General features: G+C 41.6%; 1 protein-coding gene across 1 annotated transcript; it reads right to left on the bottom strand.

The window, feature by feature from the left end:
• c1qtnf4 (C1q and TNF related 4) lies at nucleotides 1–27,933 on the bottom strand. The gene is made up of 3 exons (XM_071489573.1): nucleotides 27,787–27,933; nucleotides 6,946–7,307; nucleotides 1–5,260 (listed from the first exon to the last, which is right to left on the bottom strand). Exons 2-3 carry the CDS (start codon nucleotides 7,300–7,302, stop codon nucleotides 4,445–4,447), a joined length of 1,173 nt encoding a protein of 390 aa, XP_071345674.1. The 5' UTR covers nucleotides 7,303–7,307; nucleotides 27,787–27,933; the 3' UTR covers nucleotides 1–4,444.
• Nucleotides 27,934–27,952: the final 19 nt, after the last annotated feature.

Genomic DNA, 27,952 nt, shown 5'->3' with positions numbered 1-27,952 from the left:
TACATTTCTTCTTTTATTTTGTCAAACATTTTTCATTGCAGCATTCATTTTACATGTAAGAAATACTCAAAACGTTTCAAAGAGTCAACATGAGCCAGACTACAGAGAGCAAGACATGGGTCAACATATTTTTCAGTATTTTGTTTGGTTAGTTTTCCATCACAGTTGGATTTGCGCCTTTGGGACACAATCCAAATCGAGCAATAACCGGGAAGTGTTTTCAACCACATTTTGACCCATGCCTGCTTGACATAGTTTCTAATACACAATGATCAATCTTTCATCAGGATTACCAGAAAGAAAGAAGCACAGACCAGAAACATCCAACATATTGTCAATTACTGCACAGAAAAATCAATATCAATAAAAATATACACTTAACAGGCATCCACTGGGCCTGTGAAGCTGTTCGGCAATTATGAAAGCATCTTTTTATTTATTTATTGTATTTTCAGTTACATGCATGCATCACACAAGTGCCTCTGAGTGTGTCATATGCTCAGGTCGAGTTCTGTGCAGGATTTTTCACTGCTTGTTAACGGGAATCACCTTCGCAGACCGATCGTGATTTACTAGGTCTGTTTTTAAAGCCAAACTGAGGCCGCCACAGGTCCACCTCTGTGCACTACTCACTCACTGAGGCTGAAATAGAGAAACCACCAAGGGTTAGACTGTGACAGAATACATTAGTGTCTGAAATGAGGCACGCTCACAGTATAACTTCTTACTGTCTTTTTTAGAAGTCAGTGCAGCCGTAAAGGACGGGAAATTGATGATTAGTAACGCTGTAGTGGAGAGAGGCCTGGAGAGAGTGTGAAGCCCAGGACTTGCTGTCTGTGATTAGTTTCCAGAGAAACTGTGAGTCCATTCCCCTGATTTTATGACTTTTGATCACTCCTGCACAGTGTGGTCACATTTTCTGGTTTATGTGGACGGTATTTAATTTTTCTTTATAGTTTTATGTTATTTATTTATTTACCCAGGCTAAGTTGACACTTTTATTGTTAAAAGAAATCCCAGGGAGGCGAGAAGGAAGGAGAAACACATTAATAAAACAGAAATTGTTGGACAATATAAAACATGCAGTCTCAGTGAAAGCAATCACAAGCAGGAAGAGAATGATTATTGAGAGTGTTCTTGAAGTTACAGGGAGGTATGAGCATTTTGTGTTTCAGCTGCCCTTGCAGATAAGTCAGTGTATTTGCTGCACTAACAGCAAAGCCCATCTTTCCCAGATCAGTTCTGCTTTGAGGTTCCTGAACCACCCACCAGTCGCTCAGTAGTTGGCCAGAGAACCAAAGCAGCAGGGATGAGATGGGAGAAAGTAGATTTCCACTAATGACTGTTCAGACAAATATGTACCAATGTTTCTGACATCTCTCAGATATTTCATAGTAAATATATTGAGTCTTACCACCTGCTGTCTGCTCGCTGCAGAGCCTTTGTGCAGTTTTCATCTGCTGTCTCCCTCCATCTGGTTTGTGACTGTTTGATTAGAAATTGATCCATTTTTTATTGTTAGTGCACTACATGTTAGCCAGCATGCAACTCTGCAGTAGCTGAACAAATAAAGCTGCTGCACAAGTGACTAGATTGTGGCAGTTTTCTCCCTTTAATTCAGTAGCAACATTTAGGAATTTGGTAGAAACCCAAATATACATGAAAAGGTTGAATGGTTACAGTGCAGCATACTGTATGTATGTGATTTATTTTTTAATTGCCTCAAATGATCAAACATCAGCCCACTAATCATTACCTGCCCAACAGCACTTTTTGCTGAATGGATCGTTGTGTGTCGTGCTGACACAGTCCCTGTTCCTGTAATTCACATAGACTATTTCATCAGTGGAGAATAGTTCCAAAAAAAAAAAAAAAAGCAAATGTTTACACTGGATTATCCAGAGTACCACAGACACTCTTTAAAGATGCACTAAGGAAATTTTGGCCACTTAAGGCCAATGAAATAAGCTGTAAACAATACTGACATGTCACCATTTAATCTTGTTATGATGACGGTGTTGGAAACAGTTGTGTATTTACACGTCCATCAGACACAGAACAATATCAGCATCGCGTTAGTCACCTTTCTGTCCACACTGTTTTTTTATAGCTGTGATTTTGGTCTCCACCAGCTCCTCAGAAGAATCTCTGGCTCTTTTGCAGCTAAATGCTCCAATGTGTTCATCAGAGTGTGTCTGACGTGTAGGTATCGTATAGGGTTTTTTCTCTTTTTTTGACTGGAAAAGAAGGTGACGAGAGCAGCGAGAGTGAACCAGGACATTACAAATCTGGGCTGTACAACCAAAACATGGAGCTAAAAGATGCTAAAATGTTCAACAGAGCTGAAGAGTACTGTAGAATCAGGGGATAATTGTCCACAGGCAACTCCTCTCACATTTCAAATAGACATTTGAGCCGGTGTTTACATAAAAATATTGATTAGTATAACTTTCAGTGCTTTGAGCTACACAGACAAAAGTCTTTTCACAGATTTTATATCAGGTGAACCAACCCTTTAAAACTGTAGTCAAAGATTGTATAATTTGAACAGTGCTCTCTCTTGCTGAGTTAATTTTTAGAAAATCAATTCTTGAAGTTTTTAAGAGCTTAATTGGTCTACTTACAGTACACTGTTGTTTTTAGACCAAAGATTACATGACGTCTCATAAATGTACATCCAGTTAAATCTGATAGGAGACATTATACATATTCAATCAAAGTGAAGTATCACTTCACAAAGTGAAGTTTCACTTCTCCAACAGAGAAGGTGATTTCATGAAGCGAGGGTTCATCACAATTTGAACCACATCATATTTCTCCCGGCGGTGTGAAATTAAACAGACATGCATGTTACAGTGGCCCAGGAGAAGCAATCCAATTTTTCCCGCAGTGCTCGCCATCTGAAGAAATGAATTAAACGCTGCTAGAATTAGAAATCAAATTATGGTCCAGATCCCCGCAGGCTCAGAGGTGGCATGTGGTCAACAGTTGGATGGAAACGCAGTCTGCACTTTTCCAAACGGAGTCAGTTTCGTCCCATCCAGCTCTGCTCAGGCTGTGGCCAAGCACTGGGACGAGAGACACTCCAAGATGAAGAGAAGAGACATTTTGACACAAAACACACTGTTCATATCATTTTCACATGCCTCTACAGACATAAAGAAAGTAAAGTGACTTTTTACACACAAGCAGAAACACCAAGTCTTTGACAAGGATAACAAATGCACTTAAAGGAATATTTCACCTCAAAATGAAAATTCTGTGATTATCTGCTCAACGTAATGTCAGTTAAATGTCTACAGAACATGTGTAGTCTATGAGCTTTGCCTGCAGCTGAACAAAGAGCATAAAATGTGCATGAATTTTCATTCATCAAAATTAATAATCAGATTGAATAATCATTATGCTTCACTTTAATCAGCAGCGATTCAGACGTCTGGAATCAGGCGAAGTTTCTTCTTCTTCTGCCAGAGCACCAACAGAAGACGGGTGTGAACCCACAGCGCAATCACTTGATCATAAACCAATACTTTGATCAGCAGTTGGATGAGGTTGGTATATGTTGGATTGCAACTGATGGATGGATTCATCAGCTGATTATGTTCCTGATTAATCAATCGTTTGGTTTATAAAACTTCAGAATAGGGGAATGTAAAGATCCTCACCATGAAATCTTTTACATGGTTATATATATATAAATATAAGTTATAATATATTTTTAAAAATTATATTAATCTGTTATTAAAATTGTTTTATTTTTCTGTTGATTCACTCATCAATTAATCCATTTTAATCACTTCATCTCTAGTTTTATGAGCAGTGCAACATATTTTATGGGCTCTTCATATGTTTTGTACGTATAATATTAATTTGTAGAGTAAATATCAACTATAATGTAGCACAGTATCAAGTATATTTTTTGTGAAAGTATATAGCTGCATTAAATGGAAATACTCAAGTAAAGTACAAGTAACTGGAGTGTGTCTTTGAGTAGTGTACTTGAGTAAATGTACTTAGTTTCTTTCCACAGCTGCATGAATGTCTGATAACTAGGTCCTTGTGTGTTTCAGTGGTCGTGCTGACTTTAATGAGAGTTGCTCTGACTCAGAGATGAGCAGGTAATGACAGAGTTTTCATTACAGACTGAAATATTCAATTAGAGTTCACATTACTGTGATTCAGGGTTCCACATTACATGAGATGAAGTCATATCCTGCAAAACCATTAACTGGAAATTGGAGAGCTTTTCATTTCGGCTCTGTGGTCAGTCCAAGGTCCCTGTGACTTTGTGAAGGAATTCATATGAAGATGAAGCGTCACAGACAAACACAGAGCAGCACACTGCTCAGAAACTGCACGTCGCCTTCTGTGGATGAACTTGGACACTTTTCCATCTTGTATGAATTCCTCCCACAATGTTCAGTGCCTAGCCCGTGCCCTGCAGCTAGGGTTTCTTGTCTGCATATGACTGGCTGGTGGTGGTGATGGTGGTGGTGGTAGGGAAGTCCGGGTAAACCAGGAAACCAGTGAAGGTGATGTACTTGGCGTGGTTGCTGTAGGCCCCAAATCCATCTCTCTGGTGCGAGTAGAGCCAGACCGTGTCTCCTGGTTTCAGCGACAGCATCAAGCTCTGACTCTGCAGAGCTTTCTCGCCCTGGCTGTCGTCGTAGATCATCGCCTGCACCTCCAGGCGGTTCTTCATCAGCTTGACGGACAGCGTCTTCTGCGGCAGCTTGCCCACATTGAAGGAGAAGTAGTACACCCCAGGAACGCGGCAGGTGAACATGCCCTCCGTCATGTTGAAGTCTTCTCCGATGTTGACGAATGCTGTATCGAAGCTCACAGGCTGGTGCTGCGGCAGGCCCACTTGGTCGACTCCCACAATGCTCTGGGTGCGCCCCACCGAGAAAGCAGATCTCTGGTCATCCTCTTCATCATCCTCCTCCTCCTCCTCCTCTTCCTCTCTGTGTTGCAGCTCTTTCTCTTCCACTGTACCTCTCGTTCCAGACCTGCCATGATCTGTGGCTTGGTTACTATTCAACAAGGGGATGCTGTCCTGCTGGGGCTGCTGGGAGCTGTAGGCAGGATGGAGTTGGTGGTGGTGTGTCTGGTAGTCGTAGGTGTCGGGGTAGACGAGGTAACCGTTGAAGGTGGTGTAGTGTCCGGTGTTGCTGTAGAGCGCGTAGCGAGGGTCACCGTGGAGACGGAGCCAGACTGTGTCACCGAACTCCAGTTGCAGCATGACACTCTGGCTCTGCACCTGAGGATGGAAGCAGACTTTATTATCCCAGCGACGGAGTCATATCCGGGTCTGTTTTGCATCAAGGCCCCAACATCAAACATAATCCGATCATCTACCTCACGCAGCCCCTCATTCAGGGAATTTGCTGTGTAATCCCTCTGTTCTGCTTTCATTATCCACCCCAGCACAAACACACCCTCTGTGATAAGAGCCATGTTGCACCGTTTAGACAGTTCGAAAGCTTTGACATGATAAAAGACTTTTGTAAACATTTCCTTAGAGGGGAAAAAATCCATCCTGAACATAATTCAGCCATTTTTTTAACCAGAGGCCGTCCTCACTAGGAGATCTGTCTGCTTAACTCAAGTCACGAAGACAGATGTTTTAACTTTTCTCTCCTCCAGAGGATCCAGTATCATTAGCCTGGTTTTCTGACTGTATGACCGTTTCATTACTGTTCTGAGATTGCCTTCTTGTTATTCATTTACTTTGAGTGGAGGACTTGATTTTGTTCTAATCATTAGGGACTCGTATTAGTGATGCATGCTGCTGACATCCGTTTTAACCAACACAGCATTGCACAGTGTGCACAGTCCACCTTTTTCCTGTGTTAGAACACCATCATGCTGGTAGACAATCCCATAAATCACTGAAACCAACAATTTGTTGTGGGAATTCAGACTGAAACTAGCACTGCAGTAAAACAGCTGCATTGGTGGGGGCATGTAAGGTACCGTTGAGACAATGAAATGTGGCCCAGAAAGTTCAGTTGAATGTGGTAAAAGGCTGATCAGACACTATGACACTGCACAGCAGTTTGTGAGACTCTCAAACAGGATTAATTTGTCATGGCTGCAGTTATTTTAAGTTTGGTTGCAAAAATTGTGAGGTGAACAGCAGAAATGCAGCGATTATGTTGTGCACTAGCATGGATTTAATTGGCCAAAACAGCTTGGCTGAACTTTTTTGACGACCCATGTTGTTTTGCCCTCTGGGCTGATGGACTGGCTCCATTCAAATGAATGAGAAGGCTGTTTTTCCTGCACTGAGCTCAAGTTGGCTTGAATGCAGCCTTGACATGTCTCTCACTACTTTCTGTCATCCCTGCCCTGTCTGTTCCTCTTAGTCCAAAGCTGGATTCCTAGTAACATAAATCTTTACAAAGTGTCACAAACATGTAGTTTTTGTTTTTCAAAACATTCAGTAATTTCCTATAACAAGTGTTCACTGTCGGTTTTAGCAAACTTTACTCAAATAGGAGGAAATGGAGCATTGGCTGGAGTCTATTTTCAGCAGCAGATTAATCCACATTTGGTGCTCCAGTGAGTATTTGAGGCAGCAGGATCGTGTTTGGGACAGAGTCAAAATAAACTAGAGTGTGTGTGTTCATGATGATGAAGGAACATGTCACTCAGTACAACAGAGTGGCTCACTGATGTGATTTTTAATAGAGCTCTACAGCCCAGAGGAATAAGATTCATACTCAGGACTTGTTAGTAAGATACATTCATTGGTAGTTTTGGTCTTTTAAAGGGATTTAGTGACAGTAAGAAACAGATAAAAAATCACCAACACCAGGGTGACAACTTTAGTCCCACCGTCCAATGCTCTGATTTGTTCTGCTGTTTCTCCAGCTGGGAAATGAAATGAAAACAGCACTTAACCTCTGTCAAAATGAGAAGTGAACATGTTACAGGACCTACCTTCCTCTCTTCTCCGGCGTTTTCCTCGTAAACGATGGCCTGCACCTCGTTTCTGTTCTTCATCAGCATCACAGACAGGTCTTTGTGTGGAAACTTTCCCACGGTGAAGGAGAAGTAATAAGCCCCAGGGATACGGCAGCGAAACACACCGGCCTTGGGGTCAAAATCCCCACCGATGTTGACATAAACAGCATCAAAGGTCACTGTCATCTTAGGTCCACCTTCCATGCTGTTGGTGCGTGCAACCGAGAAGGCAGAGCGTAGCTCCACATCGTCCAGGAGACGGGCCAAACCCCCCACACTCCCCACAAGGCTCAGGCACAGCAGGCCTATCACCACACTCGCTGGGAGCAGCATCGTATCTGTAGAAACGTATACAAAATGAGAAAAGAGTTTCATCACATATGTTCAGCTTTTTAAATACCTAAAATACTGCAGCTGCATCTTTTCGTCATAGAGTACAAAACGAAGGAAGTGACTTTTGAGAAGATGCAGCGTAGATCATAATAAGTTATGAAGAAAGTAGGGAAACTGATCTGTATTACAACCTATGTTTCTGTTTGCAAAAGGTACCATAAGGCTCTATACTGGCACCTTTTTTGTTTTCTGTCTTAATAAATAATATTGGGAAAAACACAAAGCCTGCAAAGATTCTTTTGTATGCAGATGATACAGTTATTTACACAGTTGCACCTTGTTTAAATTAGGCTGCTACTGAACTCCAAACTGCATTTCACACACTTCAGTTATCATTTTACAACATAAAATCAACCTCAGATGCACAAAAAAAAACATTTTGTTGGTTTCTCCAGAAACTGTGCACATTCTGTTCAAAACACAGAAAATCTCCTGGTCCATTTCACTGTTTCATTCAACAACAACTACTTCAGTACCAGGATCTCAGAGCTACCTGAGGACAATTTGTTCATTTTGTTGTTCACTGAATGTAACTTTTGTAATAATATGTCTAAGTCCCTCATATTTTCATTCATTTACAGCATCACTGCTCCTCGTTGGGGATTACAGATCAGTATATTCATAGTCAGAACCACGGTTCTGTTAATTGTTGTTTTCATAATTGGAGACTGGAGTCAGTACAATACCTGAGTACATGGTTTTTCTTTAAGAACCTGTATTTATGCTAATTATTTAATAGTTTGACAGTAAAGCCTGTCAAGAAATTAGAAGAGATATTGAAGAGAGGCTGGAATTAAACTGGGGAAATTGCTTTTACATGGTGTGTGCCATAGGTTACATCCACACAACTACGTTTTAGTTTTAAAACTCATCTCTTTTAATACATTCACTCCTGGTGTCCACACTATTCTGGAGTTCTCAAGTCCTTAAAACTGAAACTTTCGGCTGCTGGACCAGTTTTCGTTTGACTTCTCTGGGGATGTGTTGTAGTCTGGACGGGCAAAAAATGGACCTTTGGAAACAATAACGAAGACACCCACAGTCTCTGATTGGGTCTTATCAGCTTTGACTATGAGAGGTGAAAGCAACATGGATAACGGATGAGTGTTGTCTTTGCTAGTAGCTATTGTGGAGTTAAATTCTGCTTTTTAACGCTACAACTGTCTTTGCTGTTCCTCGTTTGTTGTATGTTCTGCAACTAATCAACTGCAGAATAGACAGTCTGCTTCCTGGTTACACCAGCTCGCACATGCCCAATGTAATGTGAAGTGTTTTCAGGTGTGATAGTGTGGGCAGAGATCCTTTCTGATACAGAAGTAGAACGGTTGTCTGGACAGCAGTATTACTGAAGACTCAGCCTCTATTTTTTCATTTAACAAAAAAGTTCTTGAATGTTAAATGAAAAAATAAAATCAAACACATAAAAAAAAAAAAATCAATTCAGAATAAGTAAACATACTAATAAATAAGACATTTGATGCCAGTTTTTAGTTCTTGGCAGTTTTCAGTGCTTGATGCTTTGGGACACACTTTGGTTGGTAAAGATAAAAAGTATCACACATAAATAATAAATATATCGTAAATATCACACATCACAACCAGAAAAATATCTCATTTGAGATAAATGTGAACTCAGTGTGAGCTGCAGTCTGGGGGTTAAAACACTAAAGCCACATATGAACAGATACAATACTCACAGAATGGAGCAGGCTTACAGATACACATCAAAAAGAGCAGAAAAAACAGGTTTCAACAAATGTACCTAAAAGACGACTCACATACACACACATACACACACATACACAGACACACTCACACACAGTCCCTTTGCTCTGTTTAAGTCATTCAAGCAGATCGCTCTCAGTAGAGGAGGCATTAATGTGTCTTTTATTAGAAGAGACGAGCGCTCTCATTGTCTCATTGTCTCATTCTCCCCCTTTAACGAACCAACAGGAAGCAGACACACACAGGTGGAGCTGTCAGCGCTCTCAAAGCCCCCTGAAAACAAAAGGACACCGTGTATCTTGTACAGAGCTACCAGACCCAGGGGATCTGCCTCCATGTTCGGTGTACACCACAGTTTTCAGTGTAGTTCATCATCATGCAGCCAAAATGTAAAGTGAGGATGCTTTCAGAAATAATTCCTGATGGTACTGAATGATGCACACATTAAGTGTCTACAATGTTTGCACAGTATTATACCTTTAGGATATTATGACATTTATGAAATACATAATATTTGACATCTAATTACTTTGTCTGACCACTCCTTTACTTCTCCAAAACAGACAAATCAATGTTCACACCATCATCACACTGTGATCAACCAGATCTGTGGAGGTGAGGCCAAGCACACAACCACTGGCGACCTGAACAAGTATAAATACATACACTGAGCCTTATCCTCCTTTTCCATTAAGAGCTGTAGCGTATTTTACAGCAACTCATCTAATAATTGTTGGGATATTTCAGTCTGGAGCAAAGTGGTGGACCCACAGAGCAGCACTACCATCCCCAGAGCCATTCTGCCCTTCATCCAAGAGGCTTTTGGTTGAACAAAGGGAAAAAATTGCTGTTTGGTTAAAACACCAGTTGTGACTGTTGGTAGACTGTTCCCTTAGACATTATGTCTCTATATCCCTAAATTATTTTCCCAATTATCTTGTGATGACAGATGTTTTCACTGGCTGGTCAGAGGCAATGTTTTTCTGAATGAAAGTGCTACATGAACAGCAGCGGAGCCACCAGGAGGTGGTTGGGATGGATGGCATCCATACAGAGTGCCAGATTGTCACACCAGAGGCTGGGATTCACATCCACAGTCCTGTCTGTGGTTTAGGTAACAAAACACTTTGGTTTGGGAAAATCTGTGGTTTTTGTCAAATCTAAGTAAACAGGTTGTGTCTGAAGCCAATGTGAAGTTTTTCTGTATTAAACCAGATCAGGATCTTTCTCCAACCTTAACCAGGTGCTGTGAGAGTCTGAACAGAACCATAAAAATGGTTCTCATGATGGTACAAACACTGAAAACAAATATGTTGCCTATGAACATTTTACTGATAATCAGTTAATGCTGTTAGTATCAACGTATTTCAAACTTGTCAAATACTTAAATTAACAACATATTATCGTTATGTTAATAGAAACATAATCCGGTCACAGTTACATTTCCTTCATAACTAAACTGCTGTTGCAGGGTGGTTGTATATAAACACAATGAGACAGGAGTGTGGTTGGAAATAGGCTGGAGCTCTGGTGTTGAAGTAACAAGGTTTGTACATCCAACTAACATCCTCTCAGTGAACGCAGCATAATGCAAATTAATGGGACACAAGTGGATCAGGATAGAAAGTGATGCAGAACTGTTTGGCATTAAATGCTAAAATATTTTAACTGTATGCAAAGCAAATTAACAGAACTTCTGAAGCCTGTTTGAACAGCGATGAAATGTCCTCAAAACTGAAACAGTAAATATTGTCTCCTTTTCTTAGACATACAGTAATTCGTAGTAAGATTCATGGTATGGTAATTACATCCTAAATATAATCTTTTTCATTATGTTAGAGGTAGAAAAAAAAAACATTTATTTGAAACTCTTACTGGAGATGATGTCTTGATGTTGCCTTTAGGGAAATTTCTGGAAAATGCATCACTGCAGAGGCCTTTAAGTTATTTACTGTTGAAACTAAATGTTCTTCTTGTATGTTTATACTAAATCGACCTCTTTAAATGGAAACTAATTATAGCATTTAATTGTACTTAAGGCGCTGGGGCAAAACTGATGGTTCTTGTCTGATTACTCGTCCCTCTGCAGCAGGGGAAGAGATCCATTCTGCAGGAGTAAAACATGCTGCAGTACCAGGTCGCTGCAGATATTATAATTTTTTGTATCAGCACAATTTCTTTCCATATCCTAAAATTTGAAAGAAAAAAAAAGTTTGGAAATTGACAATGCAGCAATCAGACTTGTTTATATAATGGCAGCTTATATTAAGAAAGAGTGTTTGTTTGTCTGTGTAATGGCGGCAGTTTTAACTAGTCATGTTGACAGACTGTACTCCTTGGAGAGTGTGATGCTTCAGGTTCAAACAGCAATGAAAGAATAGATCAAACAAACCTCTTCCGTAATGAGCACCCAAGGGAGATGTGCACAGAGAAGAGCAACAGAACAGAGCAGAATAGAAAGGAGTAGAACAGAATTAGTCCATGCAAGTATTAAAAGTACACCGTTCAGCATTTTAACAAATCTGACTAATTAGTCACTTTCTTGTGTCCTACACAGTCAAAGTTAAAATTCCCCATTCTTAAATGCATGTTAGAGGCTATTTCCGCTCCATTAAACCTAGAATCGAGTATATTATGTGTTGGTGTGGCTCTGTCTATTTCCAGAAGTTTCTTGCTGAAGCTGAATATAGTTGTAGCTTTAGTAAAACTCTGTATTTGATGTTTTTTGTTTCAGCCATTTACTGAAAAACTTTCTCCTTCACAAATACAACATTTGAGCTACAGTAAATGTGAGTTTAGCTGTTGATGGAAGTGTCATTAGTTTTGAAGGTATCTTGATCATAAACCAAAGAGGATCAGCAAAGTTATTACAAATCATCCTGAGGCAGAACATGAATGCCTGACGTGAACTTCATAGCAATCCATCCTTGATTGTTGTTGATATTTCACTTAAAACCAGAGATGTTGACTTCATGCTGGCACTAGAGGAGCAGTCAGAGGATCACCAGAGTGATATTTCAGTCCTGACCAATGTGGTGGTCCAGGACTGAAGGAAACCTTTTTGAAAGTGCTAAATCTATTCAATAAGGCAAAGTGCAAGCAGATCAGGTAAAGAAGTGCATAATGAGTGCTAGTTAGGCTTGTGACAGTGTCAGAGGTGTTAGAAGAGGAGGTGCTCCAGGAAGAGATGAGTCTTCAAGAGATTCTTGAAGTTAGAGAGGAACGTCCCTGCTCTGATAGACTTCAGTAGCTTGTTCCACCATCAGGGAACCACAGGCTGGACTGAGACGGCCCTGTGTGCAGGGATTACAGTGCCAGACAACATTCCCTGGAGAAACGCAGCGGCCGAGAAGGAACATAAGGCTGAATGTCTAGATGGTACAGCCCCTGACTTGAATTTGATCCAGGCGGCCATGGGACGCCAGTGGAGGTGAATGAGCAGCGGAGTGACGTGACCTTTGAGGCTGATTAAAGACCAGATGGGCTGCAGCATTCTGGACCATCTGTAAGGCTTTCACTGAGCATTGCATTACACTGCAGTAGTTTAATTACACAAACTATTACTTATTTACAAATATTTTGTGTTGATGTTAATGGCAATAAGTTTTGAATGCCTGAATGATAAATGCATTGTTCATCCATCCATCCTTTTTCTTCCGCTTGTCCAAGGTCGGGTCACGGTGGCAGCAGACGTCCCACTGTGTTGTATTTTCTCTTTTATCCAAAATGAATCCAAACATTATCTGAACACTTGTACTTTCATGTGAGCCTCTGAGCACAACCACACTGTTTTCCACTGAGCGGCTTCACTGGAAGCTGCACAAGTTAATTGCCTTGATGAAAGATGTTGATGATGCTTGTTTCAAGAGGAGGGGATATTATATATTAATTTTTTCCCTCACAGTGGTACTACTCTCCACTCATTTGTGAATGTGAGCCAGTAACCATCCAGCAGATGATACCTTATGTAAACGTAATGTGAACACCAGTACTTTATGATGGCCAACACAGAGAGCTTCCTCTAGCTCCACCTGGAGGGGTTCCCAGTGGCTCAAGCAAACTGGGGGATCTCTATTAATTTAAGAGTGGAAGATATATACTTTTAGACAAAGGGAGGTTTACTCTGAGATGAGACTTTGTATACACACACTTTGTGTACTCAAAAGAATTAAGTGCAACAAAATGAACACAGCAGGATCGAGCTCCATAAGGTGATAGAAAGACATACTGATGTTCGGGCAGGTTTGATACTCTACTCTTTTCTTCATGCAACTGTCATCTCTCGGTGCCCAGCAGGGTAATTATTTCAGCCATCAAAGGCTGTCGTCTGATCTCTGGTATCTACAAAATCTGTGTGACTGTGATTATAACAGTGTTTGACATTCGGAGTCAGGCTGTTCGGCCTCGAAGGATTGATGTGCCCTTGTGAGAAAAGGACAGATGTTGATGGAGAGACAGAGGGAACATACCTTCAGTTATTTGTGTGTTTTCAAGCCAGCTGAAACCTGTCCGCTCAACCTCTTTTGTCTCCAAAAGGTCAGCGTATCAAGGATTTTTATTTTTAGATTGACCTTCATGCACTTCTTGCGCACTCGTTTCCTCGACGCCTGAAGCCTCCACCTCGCTTTTTAATTTAAAAGAAAATGCAAAAATGTAGAGGAAAAAAAACAACCTACACTGGATTTGCATATCAGCGTGGGCGTCTTCATTGTGTCACTGGTTGCACCAGAGTGAACCACACATCCTTGAACATAGGTAGGTTCATTACTTTACAGGCTCCATCTTTATTCGACTCTTTTATTGCCGCTGCCTCAGATTAAGCACCAACTCATGGTATCAGCCGCATCTGTGCTTCTCCTCCATCTTTCTTTCTCTCAGGTTGTAGCTCTCCCTGAGATCTGCTGTGGGTCTAAAAATAGAGGGAGGAGAAAAGCTGATTTCTCCTCCCTGGAGACAGATCAATAACTGATGATTGAGATGGGGATGAAAAGAAGGACAGGAGCAGGGGAGAGGGGGTGGAGGCAGAGGGAGGAGAACGAGTAGATGACAACAAAGAAAGCTGAACAAGTGTTCCTAAATTTCTAGTGAGAGTGGTTTTTACTGTAGATGTGGGAAGTTGTTTGGCTGTGTTACTGTTATTTGACTGGATACAGTAAACGTGTGTGGCCTATATGACTCTGTTGTGTGGGCAGTAATGTGTGTTTGCGTAGTTGTAGCTGCGTAGGTTGCTGCTGGTGTGTGTATCTGAAGAAAGGTGAGGCTGTGTGTGAGTCTGTGTGTGTACGTGCTGATTAAAGGTGTGTTTTGTGCAGCTATCTGTTTCATGTGAATATCCTATTAAGTTTTGTGTTGAAGGGGATAATGTGTGTGCTGTTGTGTTTTTGGATGCAGATGAGTTTGTGTGTATGTGCTTCTGGCCTCGTGGTGGGTGTGCCTGTGCATGATTTACATGCGTGACAATGCTTGTGTGGTAGTGCATGAGAGTGTGTGTTTGTGTTTCCGTGTGTGTGTGTAAGTGAATGTCTCCTCCATGCTGGGCCATCTGCTCTAGGTGATAACAAACACATTAGCCCTCAGACTGAAGCAAAACAACCGCTCTCTGAATCTCACCGGCTGTCTGAGGAGTACTAGTTGATATTACCTTTACGTCTGCTCTGAGAACCTGTTAATATGTTTTCATATTTCCTCCTGCTGCAGCGCACACGCAGCACTTTAATCATCCAAATGTCACAAGAGTCCATTTAACCCCAGCCAGGCGCTCCTGAATATTTCTCCCAGCTGCTCAGATTGAAGTTGGAGGATGAATCCACAGGGATTTGGAGTTCTCTGCTCAGCCTGAGAGCTTTTATCACCCGCATCTCCAGCAGCAGCAGGCAGCTGATTTAGTAACTAGTTTGTGAAGAAAGCTGAACATCTCACAGCTAAAGAGACAGAGCTTTTTCTCAGCAGTTGGTGGAGACCAAATCATGATATTAAGTCAATGATATTCGCCTGTCCTTTTGTTTTGGAGTTCTTATGCCCCATTGTGGCCAAAAGCCAGGCCTGGGGGTGACCCGATAGCCGAGGGGTCAGGGCCCACTAGCACAAATCCTCTGAGCAGGAGTCCCTGTTTTGATTCCCGGCCAACTGGACTCAATCCCCTTCTCTCTGTCCCATTTCCTGTCTCTCTACACTTGTCCTATCAAATAATATAGGCATAAAATGGAAGTTTAAAAAGTTAGGCCTGTACATACAAAACCTTTCTCGATCTGCATTCTTATCTGTACTTGTATTCTTGTGAACCAGAATTATTTTTTAATGATTTTAAAATGATCAAAGCTTCATATTGTATTTTCAGTTTTATCAACACTGTAAAGTTTAGCTCCCACCTGCTGATAGCAGCTTATGTAACAGAATTTAAAGCTCAGCAATTGGATGCCTCTCGCAGAAACTTCTCCCCCAAAAAATGTTATATACGCAAGCTTGTACCTTTTTGATTTAAAATTTTTTTTTAATCAGATGTGGACTGGCCGTGGGGAGTCCTGGCTCAAATCCTTGTTGGCCAGTGGACCCTCAAAACATCCATAAAGTTTTTACCAGCTCCATCAGTGTCATTCTTGCAGCTGGTCCCAGCGGATAAGTCCCAAGCTGAATTTCTTCCCCAGTCCCAGACAGTTCTGCAAACTGATTGCACTACATTTTATTAATAGGTTTATTAATAGGTGATGGCCCAGATGTCCTGTAGGACTAATGGTCATACAGTTGATTGGAGAGCAGGCTGGTCCCCAACCTGGCAACCCCAGAGTTGTTCTTTAAAACTGATCTATAAAGCATTAATAAATTATGTGTTACTCATTAATAAAAAGCCATTAGTTACAGATTATCAACCTTTTATGCATGGTGCCTTGTCAGGAAGAGGTACAGATATTTTTAAATCAACTTAGTCGGCTAGTGCTCTAATTTAGTTTGAAGCCAATAACTGTAATTTAGTCTAAAAATAGTTTCAGTATCACTCTTCAAAACCACATGGTTCCATTTCTATTGTAAACTCTTTGGTTAAGCTAAAATAAAATCAGTTCTTGGAGTAGCTGTTTCATTCTCAGCATGATCCAAGTGTAAATTCATCTCTCTTCTCCGCTTCCCTGAACAGCCTCTCTCTCTCTCTCTCTCTCTCTCTCTCTCTCTCTCTCTCTCTCTCATTAGATCAAAGCCACATAGAAAGAACCATTGTTCTGTTGTATGGTCGAGCATGACTGCCTGCCTGCACTGAAGCCAAAATAACAAAGAAGCACTCATCACACACGGGGATGGGTGGACACACACACATCCACACACTATTGTTATTGCCCATTCATTTACATACAACATGAACATTTCAGCTTACAGCTTTCAGGTTTGAAACAGTTAAACATAATAGATTGATGCTCATTTACTTCCTGTCCAGCATGTGACATAAACTGTAGTTTTTCAAGAAGTACATCACATAACCCTACTCTGTGTGCAGATTAAAGAAATGAGATCCAGTATTTTAGCCTATTTAATGAGGCATTTGAGGAGCCTGCTGGAGGATTTGACAGGAGTGAAAAAACAACCTGTAAATCCCTTAGATGAAGGTGATATAAAGATGATTCCTCATCAGTCAGGTAGTTTTCACAGATTTTTTTTCGCTCTTTAATCAGCTGGTGATGAACTTTGAGCAGAGGTAGGCCTTATGTTTCCCGCTCCTTCCAGTCTCTGTGCTGAGCTGAGCTGAGCTGAGCATCTCCTGGCTCTGGCTTCAGTCTTATCTCACACACGATATCAATCTAAAACCGCTGTCGCCAAGTGCTTGCTCACGGGGTAATATTGGGTCTCTGTAAATAATATTATAAGAGTACAGTCTAGACCTGCTCTATATGAGAAGTGGCCCTAGATCTCTGTTATGATTTAGTGCTATAAAAATAAAATCGACTTGTCCGTGTTCTTAGACATGAACTGAAAGGCCATGTTTACTCACTCTCAAAGGATAAAACATCTTTTGCTTCATGAGTTTGGACAAACATCCATTGTGAAGTTCCAGCTCAAGGCCAAACCCTCCTCCTCTCCTCTCCTCTCCTCACAACAAAAAGGGGGAGGGAGTGGGAGAGTGGTGGAGGCTGCTGCTTCCTCCTCTCCCACAGCCATCAGAGTAAAAGCTCCTTTGAAAATTACTTTTGTTAGAATTGCAGCACAGAGCCTTGAAGGCCACACAGATATGAAATCAGCGCGAGGAAGTCCAAATCCTCGGCTGCTGAGAGCACAGACGCTTGATCCTGATGAGAAAATAATCACAGTCTTTGACACTTTGTCTGAAGCAGCACGGAAACTCATCAAACTATACGAATAAGCAACAACATGACATGTTGAAGGCCATGGAAACTGGCTTTGTGCTTATTCCTGATCATTTTTTCCTCCTCTCTTTGTGTGTACTGTCATCAACAAGGATATTACTGCAGATTAAAGCTAAATCTGTTTGATTTCACAGTCAAACAGCATCAAACTGTGACATCAAGGAGTTATTTTGTGATGAAGTAGCCACATTTTCTTCCCTGGAATCTTCAGTCTTGTCAGAAAGTTTTAGGACGGTGATGTTTTCATTGTGTTGTGAGGTTGAAATGCTCAATTCACCTTGTGTTTATGCACAGACTGTCTGAACAATGCAGGACTTGTAGCACTTTTTACTTCAAAGCACCTATGGTTGATATTTTTTATAATAACAATATATGACATGACAATGGAAATGGATGGGACACACGTAGTGATGAACCTACAGCTGGACTTTGTGGAGCTTTGCACTGAGTTTCAGGTCATTGTTTATCTGTCTGGACAACGGCAGGCAACTGTTTTCAGACAGAAACACCTCACTGTCCACTTCCTGCTCAGCATCAGACACAGTCAGAGAGCAGCTGGTGAACACAGTGGAGCATTTAGCAGCTAAGAGCCAGATGTTTCCCTCAGGAGCTGGTGGAGACCAAACACAGAGCTAAGAGAGGGAATACTGGACTTAGATTCATCAGGTGACACAAACACCACTCCACGTGAATCCTCATGTTAATCTTTAACTGCTGGACGTGGAAATAAGCAAGTCTTTTCTAACAGGTTCACCATGTCAGCTTTTACTTTATGTCAACTTTCCATCTAAGCTCCTATCTGGGAGAAAATCAGCTATTGCTGGTTTTGAGAGGATCTTATTTCCATTTGTCTCATGGGAAACAAATTTAAAATTTTCCACAATATTCAGCAACTTCTTGTGTGTTGTTTGACCTTGGTCCATATTATACTGTTAAATTAAACTGCTGTGACAGCAACAGTAACAGGAGCAGGAGGTTGCTGCTGCTTCTCCTACAGTAGATTTCTCCCTGAATGATTATTGAACACTGCTGCAACATGGTGCAGATCATATATATGTTTTTTGGCAGTTTTAAACATAATTTTTATGATGAAGCCAGTTGCTGAGAAAGAAGACAGATAGGACATGAGACATGAGCAGTCGGTCAATCAAACAGCTTGTAAATAAACCTCCAAACTTATTTAGATAAGAAAAATCAAAACTAAGTGATCAGATACAGATAAAAACTTCAGTGTTGGCAATTATAGATACAAAACCCTGTTTTGAAATACACCTGTTTGAATTATATAATTTTCCATATTAATGGTCCTCTGACTTTTCCTTAGAGCTACCAGTAAATCACAGCTTCAAGTCATCCAGTGAAATTATGCATCTACAACATGGATTGGCACCAAGTTTGGAACAGCAGACATTCAGGGTTCCCATTAGGATGAATTGGCCCACAGTTTATCCTGTTGTTGTGCACTGACAGCACACAGCTAGAGTAAGAGCAGCAGATTAAAGTTGAACATGGAAGTCGATTCTGTGATGGATGTTTACAAGGGACAGTCTGGGTAATACATTTACAGTTCATCCTCTTCCAGGTAAGTTAAGCCAACTTGAGCACAGAATGAGGAAAAATGTTGGCTATCATCATTTTTACTTAATAAGATTTTAGAGATTTTCTAAATTGACAAAATGATCATTTGAACAGCTACAAGTCTGGCATTAAAACTACACCACAGTAGACTCAAACTGTGGTTATTTATTACAGGTTGCACATAAAAGTCAATACAGTTCATTACACTAGGACACACGTAGTAAGCGCAGAGGACTTCAGTGCCCTTTCACATCTATTGAGCGTAGCCACTTTGAAAAAAACCCCCACTACAAATCAATATGTGTTTTACCTGATTCTTTCAGAGCAGCTGATTGACTGATTCCAAGTCAAAATCCTCCCAGGGCTCATTAGACAGAGCACAAAACCAGGTCACTCCCTCACTTCCACATATCAATTTGATGCAAAACCGTGCAAAATTAACGTAGCTCATTCCTGCATGTGCTTGCCCTCATGTGCACTGAGAAATCCCAGCACATGGAGGTTTCCACAGTGATCAATATTGCCGTTGCCGTGAAGGCTGGAGGGTGTTACTGATGTTCTGAAGCTGCCTCAGTCGGCCTCCTACCTGCTGCGAGGGCGAAATCAAAGGACTGGCTTCTGAGGGAGGGTGGATATGAAAAGTTCACACCTCTGACAAGAAGTCAATATCAAAATGTGCACCTTCACTGAGGACGGACATCAAAGTGTTATGATTACATCCATCACCAGTATGTGCAATCTTATAAGGGAAAATAAGAGCGTAGACGCCTGAAATCACAGGATGATCCTGAACCATTATGCTCCTGTTGATGGAGCAGAGATTTCTATTGTTGGAAAAATGTCCTCAGAGCAAATCCCCACTGACTTTTCTATTGCACAGTTCATATAATCAGCCATGTGTGAAGACAAAAGCCCAGAGGAGTGTGAGGTTTCTGGACAGGAGAACTGACAGAGAAGAGCTGGATAATACCTTTTGTGCTCTTCAACGTTTGTATTCATACATTTTAAACGCTTTTCCTTCACCCTGGCTTAGTTTTTGAATACCAAAAAAACCCCCCAAAACTCATTAAAAAACAGCACTTGTAAAGTTTTATCTGGGACAAAGTGGAAAAAAGGATTAAATTTAGGCTTGGTTTTTCTTGTGGTGACTAAAACTGTCATCCCTAAATAGATTTTGAAGCGTTGACTGGGATTTCACTCAGGGATCTGTTTTGTATGAAGTGGTTGGAGCCAGACAGAACAGAGACATAAAGACACCGTCAGTGCCCCCCCACCGGCTCAGACAACCAGGACACTCTGCAGGAGTCGCCTGTTCCTCTGTGAGTCCTAGTCTTTCAAAGCAGAGTGAAAGTCTGACTGAAAGGCTGCACAGCTGCTCACACACAAACCACTGAAATAATGTGCACATATCGTTTAAGGTACCGGTTCATTTACCACTGTGCACAGTAAATTACACAATAATCCAAATTTACATAATCTGAGCAGATATCATTGTTTCAGAATAATAGGCCTGAGATGCATAATGTTTTCCATAGATGCTGATGGGTCATGTATTGTAATGGTGCATCCATATATTCACATGTTGAATAGCTGCCAGTCGTGTTGTTCAGGCGTTTTCCACCACATGCAGGTCCTCATGATGTGCTGGGGGGAGAACCTGGGTGTATCCAAACAATTTCACCCTCCCCATCCTTTCTCATTATTGTATCCTCTTTCAGTTCTGTGTTTGGCTTTTTGATCCATGCTACACCACCCTCGCCTGCTCCAACACCTCCTCCCTTTACAAGTGCAGGGAGGGGGAAAAAAAAGGAAAAAAGCACGGGTGGCTAATAAGCATCCCTGCCCCCGCCTCACCGGCACAAGCCAAGGATGGAGCGACCTGGTCACTTGGGACAGATATCAAAGAGAGTCGGGGGGGTTGTTATCTGGAGGTGCAGTGACAGACCCCTGCTGCTGCTGTCCCTCTCATTAGTCCCTCTCCTTCCCTCCCTCCACTGCTCCTCATCCTCAGCTCCTGTCACTGTGCTGTCAGCTGCCTGCTCAACTGTAGACACATGGACCAGCCTGGGGAGCGGAGTGATGCATAGATGGAAAGAAAGACGGAAAGAAAGAAGGAATACAAAGGAAAGAAAGACTCTGAGGTGCAAGCCGGGCTTGTCAGCTGAAGAAAACAACAGAGGAGATCTATTTCTATGAACTCTAATCTGTCCTGTAAAACGTCTTCTTTCTCCTGCCAGAACCTGAGTACAAAGAAAACCTGGAGCAGGGAGACTGCTCTCTCAATCCTGTCATCTCCACTGCACAGACGGGAGAAGAAACACGGAGAGAGAGAGAGAGAGAGAGAGAGAGAGAGAGAGAGAGAGAGAGAGAGAGAGAGAGAGAGAGAGAGAGAGAGAGAGAGGAGCAACAGCTATGGCAGCATCCTGGTGTCTTGCCAGGAAACATGGCAGAGTTCGATCCACCAGTGACAGGCGAGACACGAGCGAGACGGCAGGCTGGGCTGGCTGACTGCTGCCTCTGCTCATTATCTGTGTGATTACAGGGACCAGTGTCAGTCAAGTTTGGGCTTAAAATGTGATGTAGAGTTGCAGAAAAATCTCATTTCCACAAACATCTAATAGTGAATACAGTTGCATTTTTCGACCTGTTTTTATCGTCTGATTCTGGACTTTTCTTGAGGTATTTTGAGATATTTCCAGCACAGAAGGAAAAGTTTTCTATGATATAAAAATATCAGCTCTCAGGATTTGGTGTCAGTTCCTTAGAATCAAAGAGCTTCTTTTTGGAGCCGCCATCTTACTGTTACACGGATATTCAACAATCATACAGAGAGACGGATTTATCCACTTATTTATGGTTAATCCACTGAAACACAAGTATTTAACCTTTTGCTCTCAATCAAAACAATAACAAAAGACGGCGTTGGATGACGTCGTGGGATCATGGAGGAGTTCAGGAGGTGTATTATCCACAGAGGTCTCCTCCTCTTCAAAACAAACAGACCAGTAAAAAACACTGAATGAAGCAGTTTTACATTTAAAGCCAGGACGTCAGAGAGGGGCTGATACCTGAGACTGCTGCTAACCTCTGTTTCAATTGGCAGCAGAAGATTCAACACACACGTTCTCCTCTCCACAACCAGACCAGGGCGTTAAAACCAGTAGAAACAACCAATAAAGCAGTTTCACTTTAAAAATCAGTGTTTGCTGACGCTCTTCAGCAGACACAGGACGTCTCATGAGCTTGAACATTCAGTGTTTTTCCTCTGATGATTTAAGATCCAGACGTCCGAGAACTACAGTTTAAAATGACCAAGGTTTAAAAACTGTGTCTTAAAATGTGGCTTAAGGTCGCCCTGGTGGCTCACCTGGTAGAGCATTTATCATTAAGGCTTAGTCGTTACTCAGTGGTCCAGGTTTGAGTCTAACCCGAGGCCCTTTGCTGCATGTCATCCCCTCTCTCCCTCACTGAAACTAAAATCATAGGTTTCTCTAGGTTTGAGAATGACTGGAAAGGTTTGGGATGATGAAAGTACACAACTCAACAAAATATATAATATAGTTCTAGTTGTTTGTTATAGTGGAACAATTAGATGTTGTAACTGTAATGTAATTTTTCTCGCTCATATAATTCTCATCTGTGCTGTTTCAGTTTCTCTGATGAACTGAAGATGTTCGGTCCATGAAACAAATTTCATGTCCTCAGTATGAACCGAGCGGATTCAATCAGCAGTCTGAATCAGTCGCTTTTGCACTGCAGCTCCTCTCACTAGTGACTAAAAGACCTTGAGAGCCACAGAAAAACAAGATAAAGAGTCTGCAGCCGCGTTAGTGGCTCTGAGGAACTGCATTTAAACCGAGGTTTACTTATTATGTTGCAGCTTTATGCTAAAATCGTTTAAATTCACTTTTTTCCCTCATCAAACTACATTCAGTTTATTAAAGAGGAAACTGGAATATAACATTGACATAAGTATTCAGGCCGTTTCCTGAGTATGTCTGAGAGGTTTCCAGGATGTTACAGGAGACAGATTAGTGCAGCAACAGGGGGATTATCAGATGATGCCACTCTGTATAACTCCTCTGCTGCAGTACTGTCATGTTTCTCTGCTCAGGGCTTATTTTATGACTTGTTTATATCAGACGCTCACAGTAATCCAAACCTCAGGGTGTGAACTCAGTGCTTAAAAATAATCTGGCTGCATCTTTCTTTCTCTTCTAGTTCTCGCATCACACGCTGTGTTTTTAATCAGATGGTGAATAATCTCATGTGATTGGCTGCTGGGTCTGTTTCTGTGTCCTGTGTGGGATGCGTGTTGTGGTTTTTGGACTGGCAAGCTCAGAGCGAAGAGACCTCCATCTGCTTTCAGTATTCCGGTTGTTGCATGCAGAGGTGGGTTCGACGGCAGCTGAACTGGCTTTGCAAATGATCAGTGTTCAGTTTTATTTGGAACATACTGCCGGTTTAAGTGTTGCAGCAGCAGCCGGGTCGAGTCCAGTGTCCAACAGAGTCTCATCAGTGCTGCTGTGCAGATGAAATCCTCCACGCGGTGCCAGCTGTTAATCTAGACTGAGCGAGTTGGTGAATGGTCAAGAAGGGGCCCTGATATATGATCAGTCATGTCTTAGCTCTTTCAAAGAGACTGACTTCCTGTGAAAAAAAAACAGGTGCATAGGTCTGTGCAGCAGGTTACTATGACCCAGAGTTAGGTTTTGTTGCTAGGCGACATCTAGTGGTCGTAGTAATGACGACAGGAGCAAAGGGAAAAGTGCGGTGACGTAGTTTATAGAGCGACAAAGTCCATGTCAGGAGGAGGTTGGGGTGGATGGATGAAGATGACACAGGAGAGCGGTGTTCGATTCCCATGTGACAGTAGCAGTTTATGTTGTTTCTATTATCCATGACCACTCGTTATTGTAACCGTGACAACAAAGATCATCTGATGTTGTAATTTAACCCAAATCACCATCTTTTCCTGAACCTGACCAAGCAATGAGCATTATTATAGTAACCATGGGGACAGAGGTAAGTAAGGTGCTCTCGGTAAAATCTGCATGTTTATCATTGTAACCATGACGACTGAGGTCCTGTGCACCTGCCGCAGTAGCCACATGACTTCAGGAGACATTCCTATGCGTCGTATCAGAGGGTTGAAAAAATAAAGTGACCTGGTTGTTCAGGTCGGAGACTGACTGCTTCTCTGTGACTGAGAAACTATGCTTCAGGTCAGATATTGTTTTTGTAAAACACTGTTGTGCAGCAGCTCTTTATGCAGCTTAGGAGTGTTTCAAAGATCACACCACCAGCCCCAGTTGACTTATAGAAGGTCGTTCATGCAATTAGTTGTTTCTGCTTAATTCAGGAGTCTCACTTGTTCACAATAACAGCAAAGAGCTTCAGTCAGGTGCCAAATGCAGAAATGGTCCGTTTCAGTTTAAGCATCCCTGCACTGACTCACTGTCAGTTATTGAGTCACTTTCATGGTTTTGCTGCTATAGAAGAGCAATGCATGTAGCAAAGACAGAAAATGGAGATGCTATCTTGTAACTCTGATCGCTCTGTCTATCTCTAATTATGATTTTTTTCTTGTAATTATGAGATATGGATCTCATAATTATGTTCAGTCATAATTACAAGATAGGCATCATTATTTCCTTTTCTCTGGTGAATGCAGTGAATTGTTGTGTAGTTTGTCTTTAACAAAAGCTTAAAATGTTTAACACCACAGTGCTGGACTAGTGGAGGCTGCACTGCATTATGTTCACAACCTCTTTAAGAGCTGAAATCTCTACAGTCGGCTCTCTCTTTGAGAAGAATCTCATCACCTACACTGTCATGTATTTATTACTGGAGTTACGTGTGTTACAGCGGGGCATCTGCAGCCCGTAGTAGGGGTTCACAAAGTGAGGAAGGTATTTACTGCATATCTTTGATGTCATCCCATAAAGTAACGTGATGAGATTTACACTGACTACATTTTTCACATTATACGTCTCACGGTTGCCAGTTGTCATAGTAACACAACCCATTTTGCAGGTGCACAGCAGTCAAGAACAATGACCAAAAGAATTACACTACGACTTTACAGCCAAAAGACCAGTGTGTAGGTTTTAGTGGCGTCTAGTGAGGTTGCAGATTGCAACCAAGTGAATACCCCCCCACCCCTCCCTTTCCACACATAAGGCAGTGTAAAAAAGCAAAAGGCCCTCTATAGAGCCAGTGTCTGGTTTGTCCATTCTAGGCCACTGTAGACACATGGTTTACAGATTTTGGTGGGAGGCTAGGTGTCTCACACCTGACGAGAAAAACATATAGAAGAAGATATTGAAAACAAAATCATGACATAAAACTTTTTATTTTTGAACAGAATAAAAGAAACTAATTTAAACAAAAAAAAATTTCAATTAAGAGGTGCTGTGGTTTAAAAAGGCTTTAGAACCACTGATTTACAGTGTGATACAAGTGAGAGCAGATGTGCATGGTATGTAACGGTGTCGGAGAGGAACAGGCCTATTGTTTTCTCCATCTTAACTGTTCATATGTTAGGAGGATCAGACCAGATCTAAAAATAACTGCGGCATGAAATAGAAGACGACTGGGAAAAAAAGGTTCTAATTCATGTTAACAGTTTACTTTAAATGGGTTAGCTCTGGAAACTCGCATCAGAACTTCCTCAGGGAAAAGTAACACCTGGTACTGTTACACCAGCAAACAGCAGTGATGCTTTTTCCAATTAAAATCAATGAAAAACCACAGGAGAGACTGAGGCATCAGGGCCACAGCGCAGATTAAATGTAAAGAGAAACTGTTCAGGATTTTTCCTCTGTCTCTGTTTTTACTCTGCTTTTTCGTGGGGCTTTGTGGTCACTGGGGGCACAGTGGCCATGGCATTAGCAAAGGCAGTGTGTGGTTTTGTTTTTTCTTTCTCACATTCTGCCGTCTGCATCACTTAAAGCAATACTCCAGTGAAAACGTGTTTCGAGTACCAAACACACACCTGCTCTGGAGCTTGTGAGCTGTTGTCACATGCAGCGTGCTTGCTTAAAAAACGTGTTGCGATTAGTTATTTTATGCACAAAATTCTATCTAATTTAACAATTAAATTAACTATTTTTGATCAATGTCTATTTCTGTTTTGTATGGTTTACACCTGTCAAAGCAAAAGAAACAAACAATTTGCTCATAATCAGTCAGAAGTTTGTCTTAGCAAGTCAAAATTTCAACATTTCATCTCTTTTATTTCATCATAATTTTGACTGTTTTGAAGTGTTTTTTTAATCATAACTTACTCTATTTTTAATATGTATCTTTAAACTGATTTCCTTCTTTTTCTTTTGCTGGCAGTAATGGGCTTCCATAGATTTCATAAAAGGAAGCAAGAATTCATGTTCTTGCAGAATCTCATGGGAAGCTCTGTGTTTACTTGTATCTGCTACATCCATACTGTCAAGACTCCAAAACATCTGTACACGCTATGTGTAGTTATCTTAAGTCCATTTCCAGCTTCACGTTGGTCATAAATGTAAAAAACTAACTGCTAACTGCTCCAGTGACAAAAATAATACAACCAACAAAGACTGGTTTCTATAAATGCATTGATAGTTTATTCACTTTGAGTTCCCACTGGAATCCACCCAACCGCTGAACATCCCAGATGACTCCAGCTGTGATATTCCTCAAAGCTCCAAACTTTTCAGAACCATCTTCCAAGCCTACAGGGGGTGGGTTTTGTTTGAGTGTTTTTTTTGTCATCAAAGTGTGTGTATATGATACTGTGAGATCTAGATATGGGCCATAGTATCTGTCTCATAACTGCTGCTTTCTTTGCTTGCTCTCCCTCCACATTAGGCGCTGCCTTCAGTCTTCAGTAAAAGAGGAGCAGCTGGGTGCAGGCACACAAACGCACACAGATGCTGTAAATAACACAAGCACAACCCTTACAAATGTGTAATCTGCACACAGTGAGTCAGATGATGAATCTGTAGCCTGCAGCAGCCGAAGGTTACACTGATGTGGATTAAGATACTGTGCCTGCACACAAAAGGAGTCAACCTCCTCAGTGTGGAAAAGCCATCTGAAGATAAGAGAGATCTCGTCTCCTCAGCCTTATTCACAGCCTCCTGCTGCCACGGGCTCTCCGGTATCTCCACCACAGATAATGACAGATAAATAAACCATAGGATATCCATGCATAGTGTCTCTGCCACGCTGCAACCTACTGTGGCAAGATGTTACAAACAAGATAAAGCAAGTGTGGCACAGCTGAGCACATAAAAGATGCAGCTTGTCCCTCTGCTCTCACTGTATTATATCAGTCCAGCTATCACATATAATATTAACACTATGTGAATTCATTACAGTATATACATTCCTCCCCCTGCCCCTGCTGAGGTATCGCTGTTTCTGGAGATCAGTGCGGATAAATAATGCATGCTGCTCAGACGCGGCACGACTGCTGAATGCACACAGACAATATAGAGCTTTTCCACCAGCAAGTGCACATCAAGCAACACTTAGGGAGCGCTTCCATTCACATTACAGCAACACTTAACAGCCCGTTTGGCTTGAGAGTTAAATTGGAAAATAATACTTTTGCACAAAAGAGCACATTCCTGACTCTTTGTTGTGTGTGAGGACATCCGTCCCTCAGGACACAACAAAGCCCTCAGTGATGCACCGGTGTTCACGCTGCATGCCTGCACACCCCCAACTTAGGCTGCGGATGAGCACCAAGTTCATCGCTCACAGAGGTGAAGAAGAAGAGTGGTCTCACCTGTATGGAGGTGTGTGTTATCGTCTGTCCAGGCTGTGTGTGAAGCGCAGAGCTGAAACTTCTGTCTCACCAGTGCTGTTGGATAAACCTACCCTCCCTCTTTACTCTCTCTCTCTACTCCCCCCTCGCCTTTCTCTCTCTCTCTCTCTCTCTCTCTCTCTCTCTC

Source organism: Trachinotus anak, unplaced genomic scaffold (genome assembly GCF_046630095.1).
Source record: "Trachinotus anak isolate AG129_WGS33_773 ecotype Australia unplaced genomic scaffold, CSIRO_AGI_Tana_v1 ptg000011l, whole genome shotgun sequence".
In the NCBI taxonomy this organism is placed as follows: domain Eukaryota; kingdom Metazoa; phylum Chordata; class Actinopteri; order Carangiformes; family Carangidae; genus Trachinotus; species Trachinotus anak.
This window is presented reverse-complemented; position numbering and strand designations above follow the sequence as displayed.

Bases quoted from the DNA above. Each gene is read 5' to 3' on its own strand.
- c1qtnf4 (XM_071489573.1), bottom strand. From the start codon at position 7,302: ATGCTGCTCCCAGCGAGTGTGGTGATAGGCCTGCTGTGCCTGAGCCTT. The intron at 5,261-6,945 runs GTAGGTCCTGTA...TTCCATCCTCAG, and splicing joins ACGCCGGAGAAGAGAGGAAG to GTGCAGAGCCAGAGTGTCAT.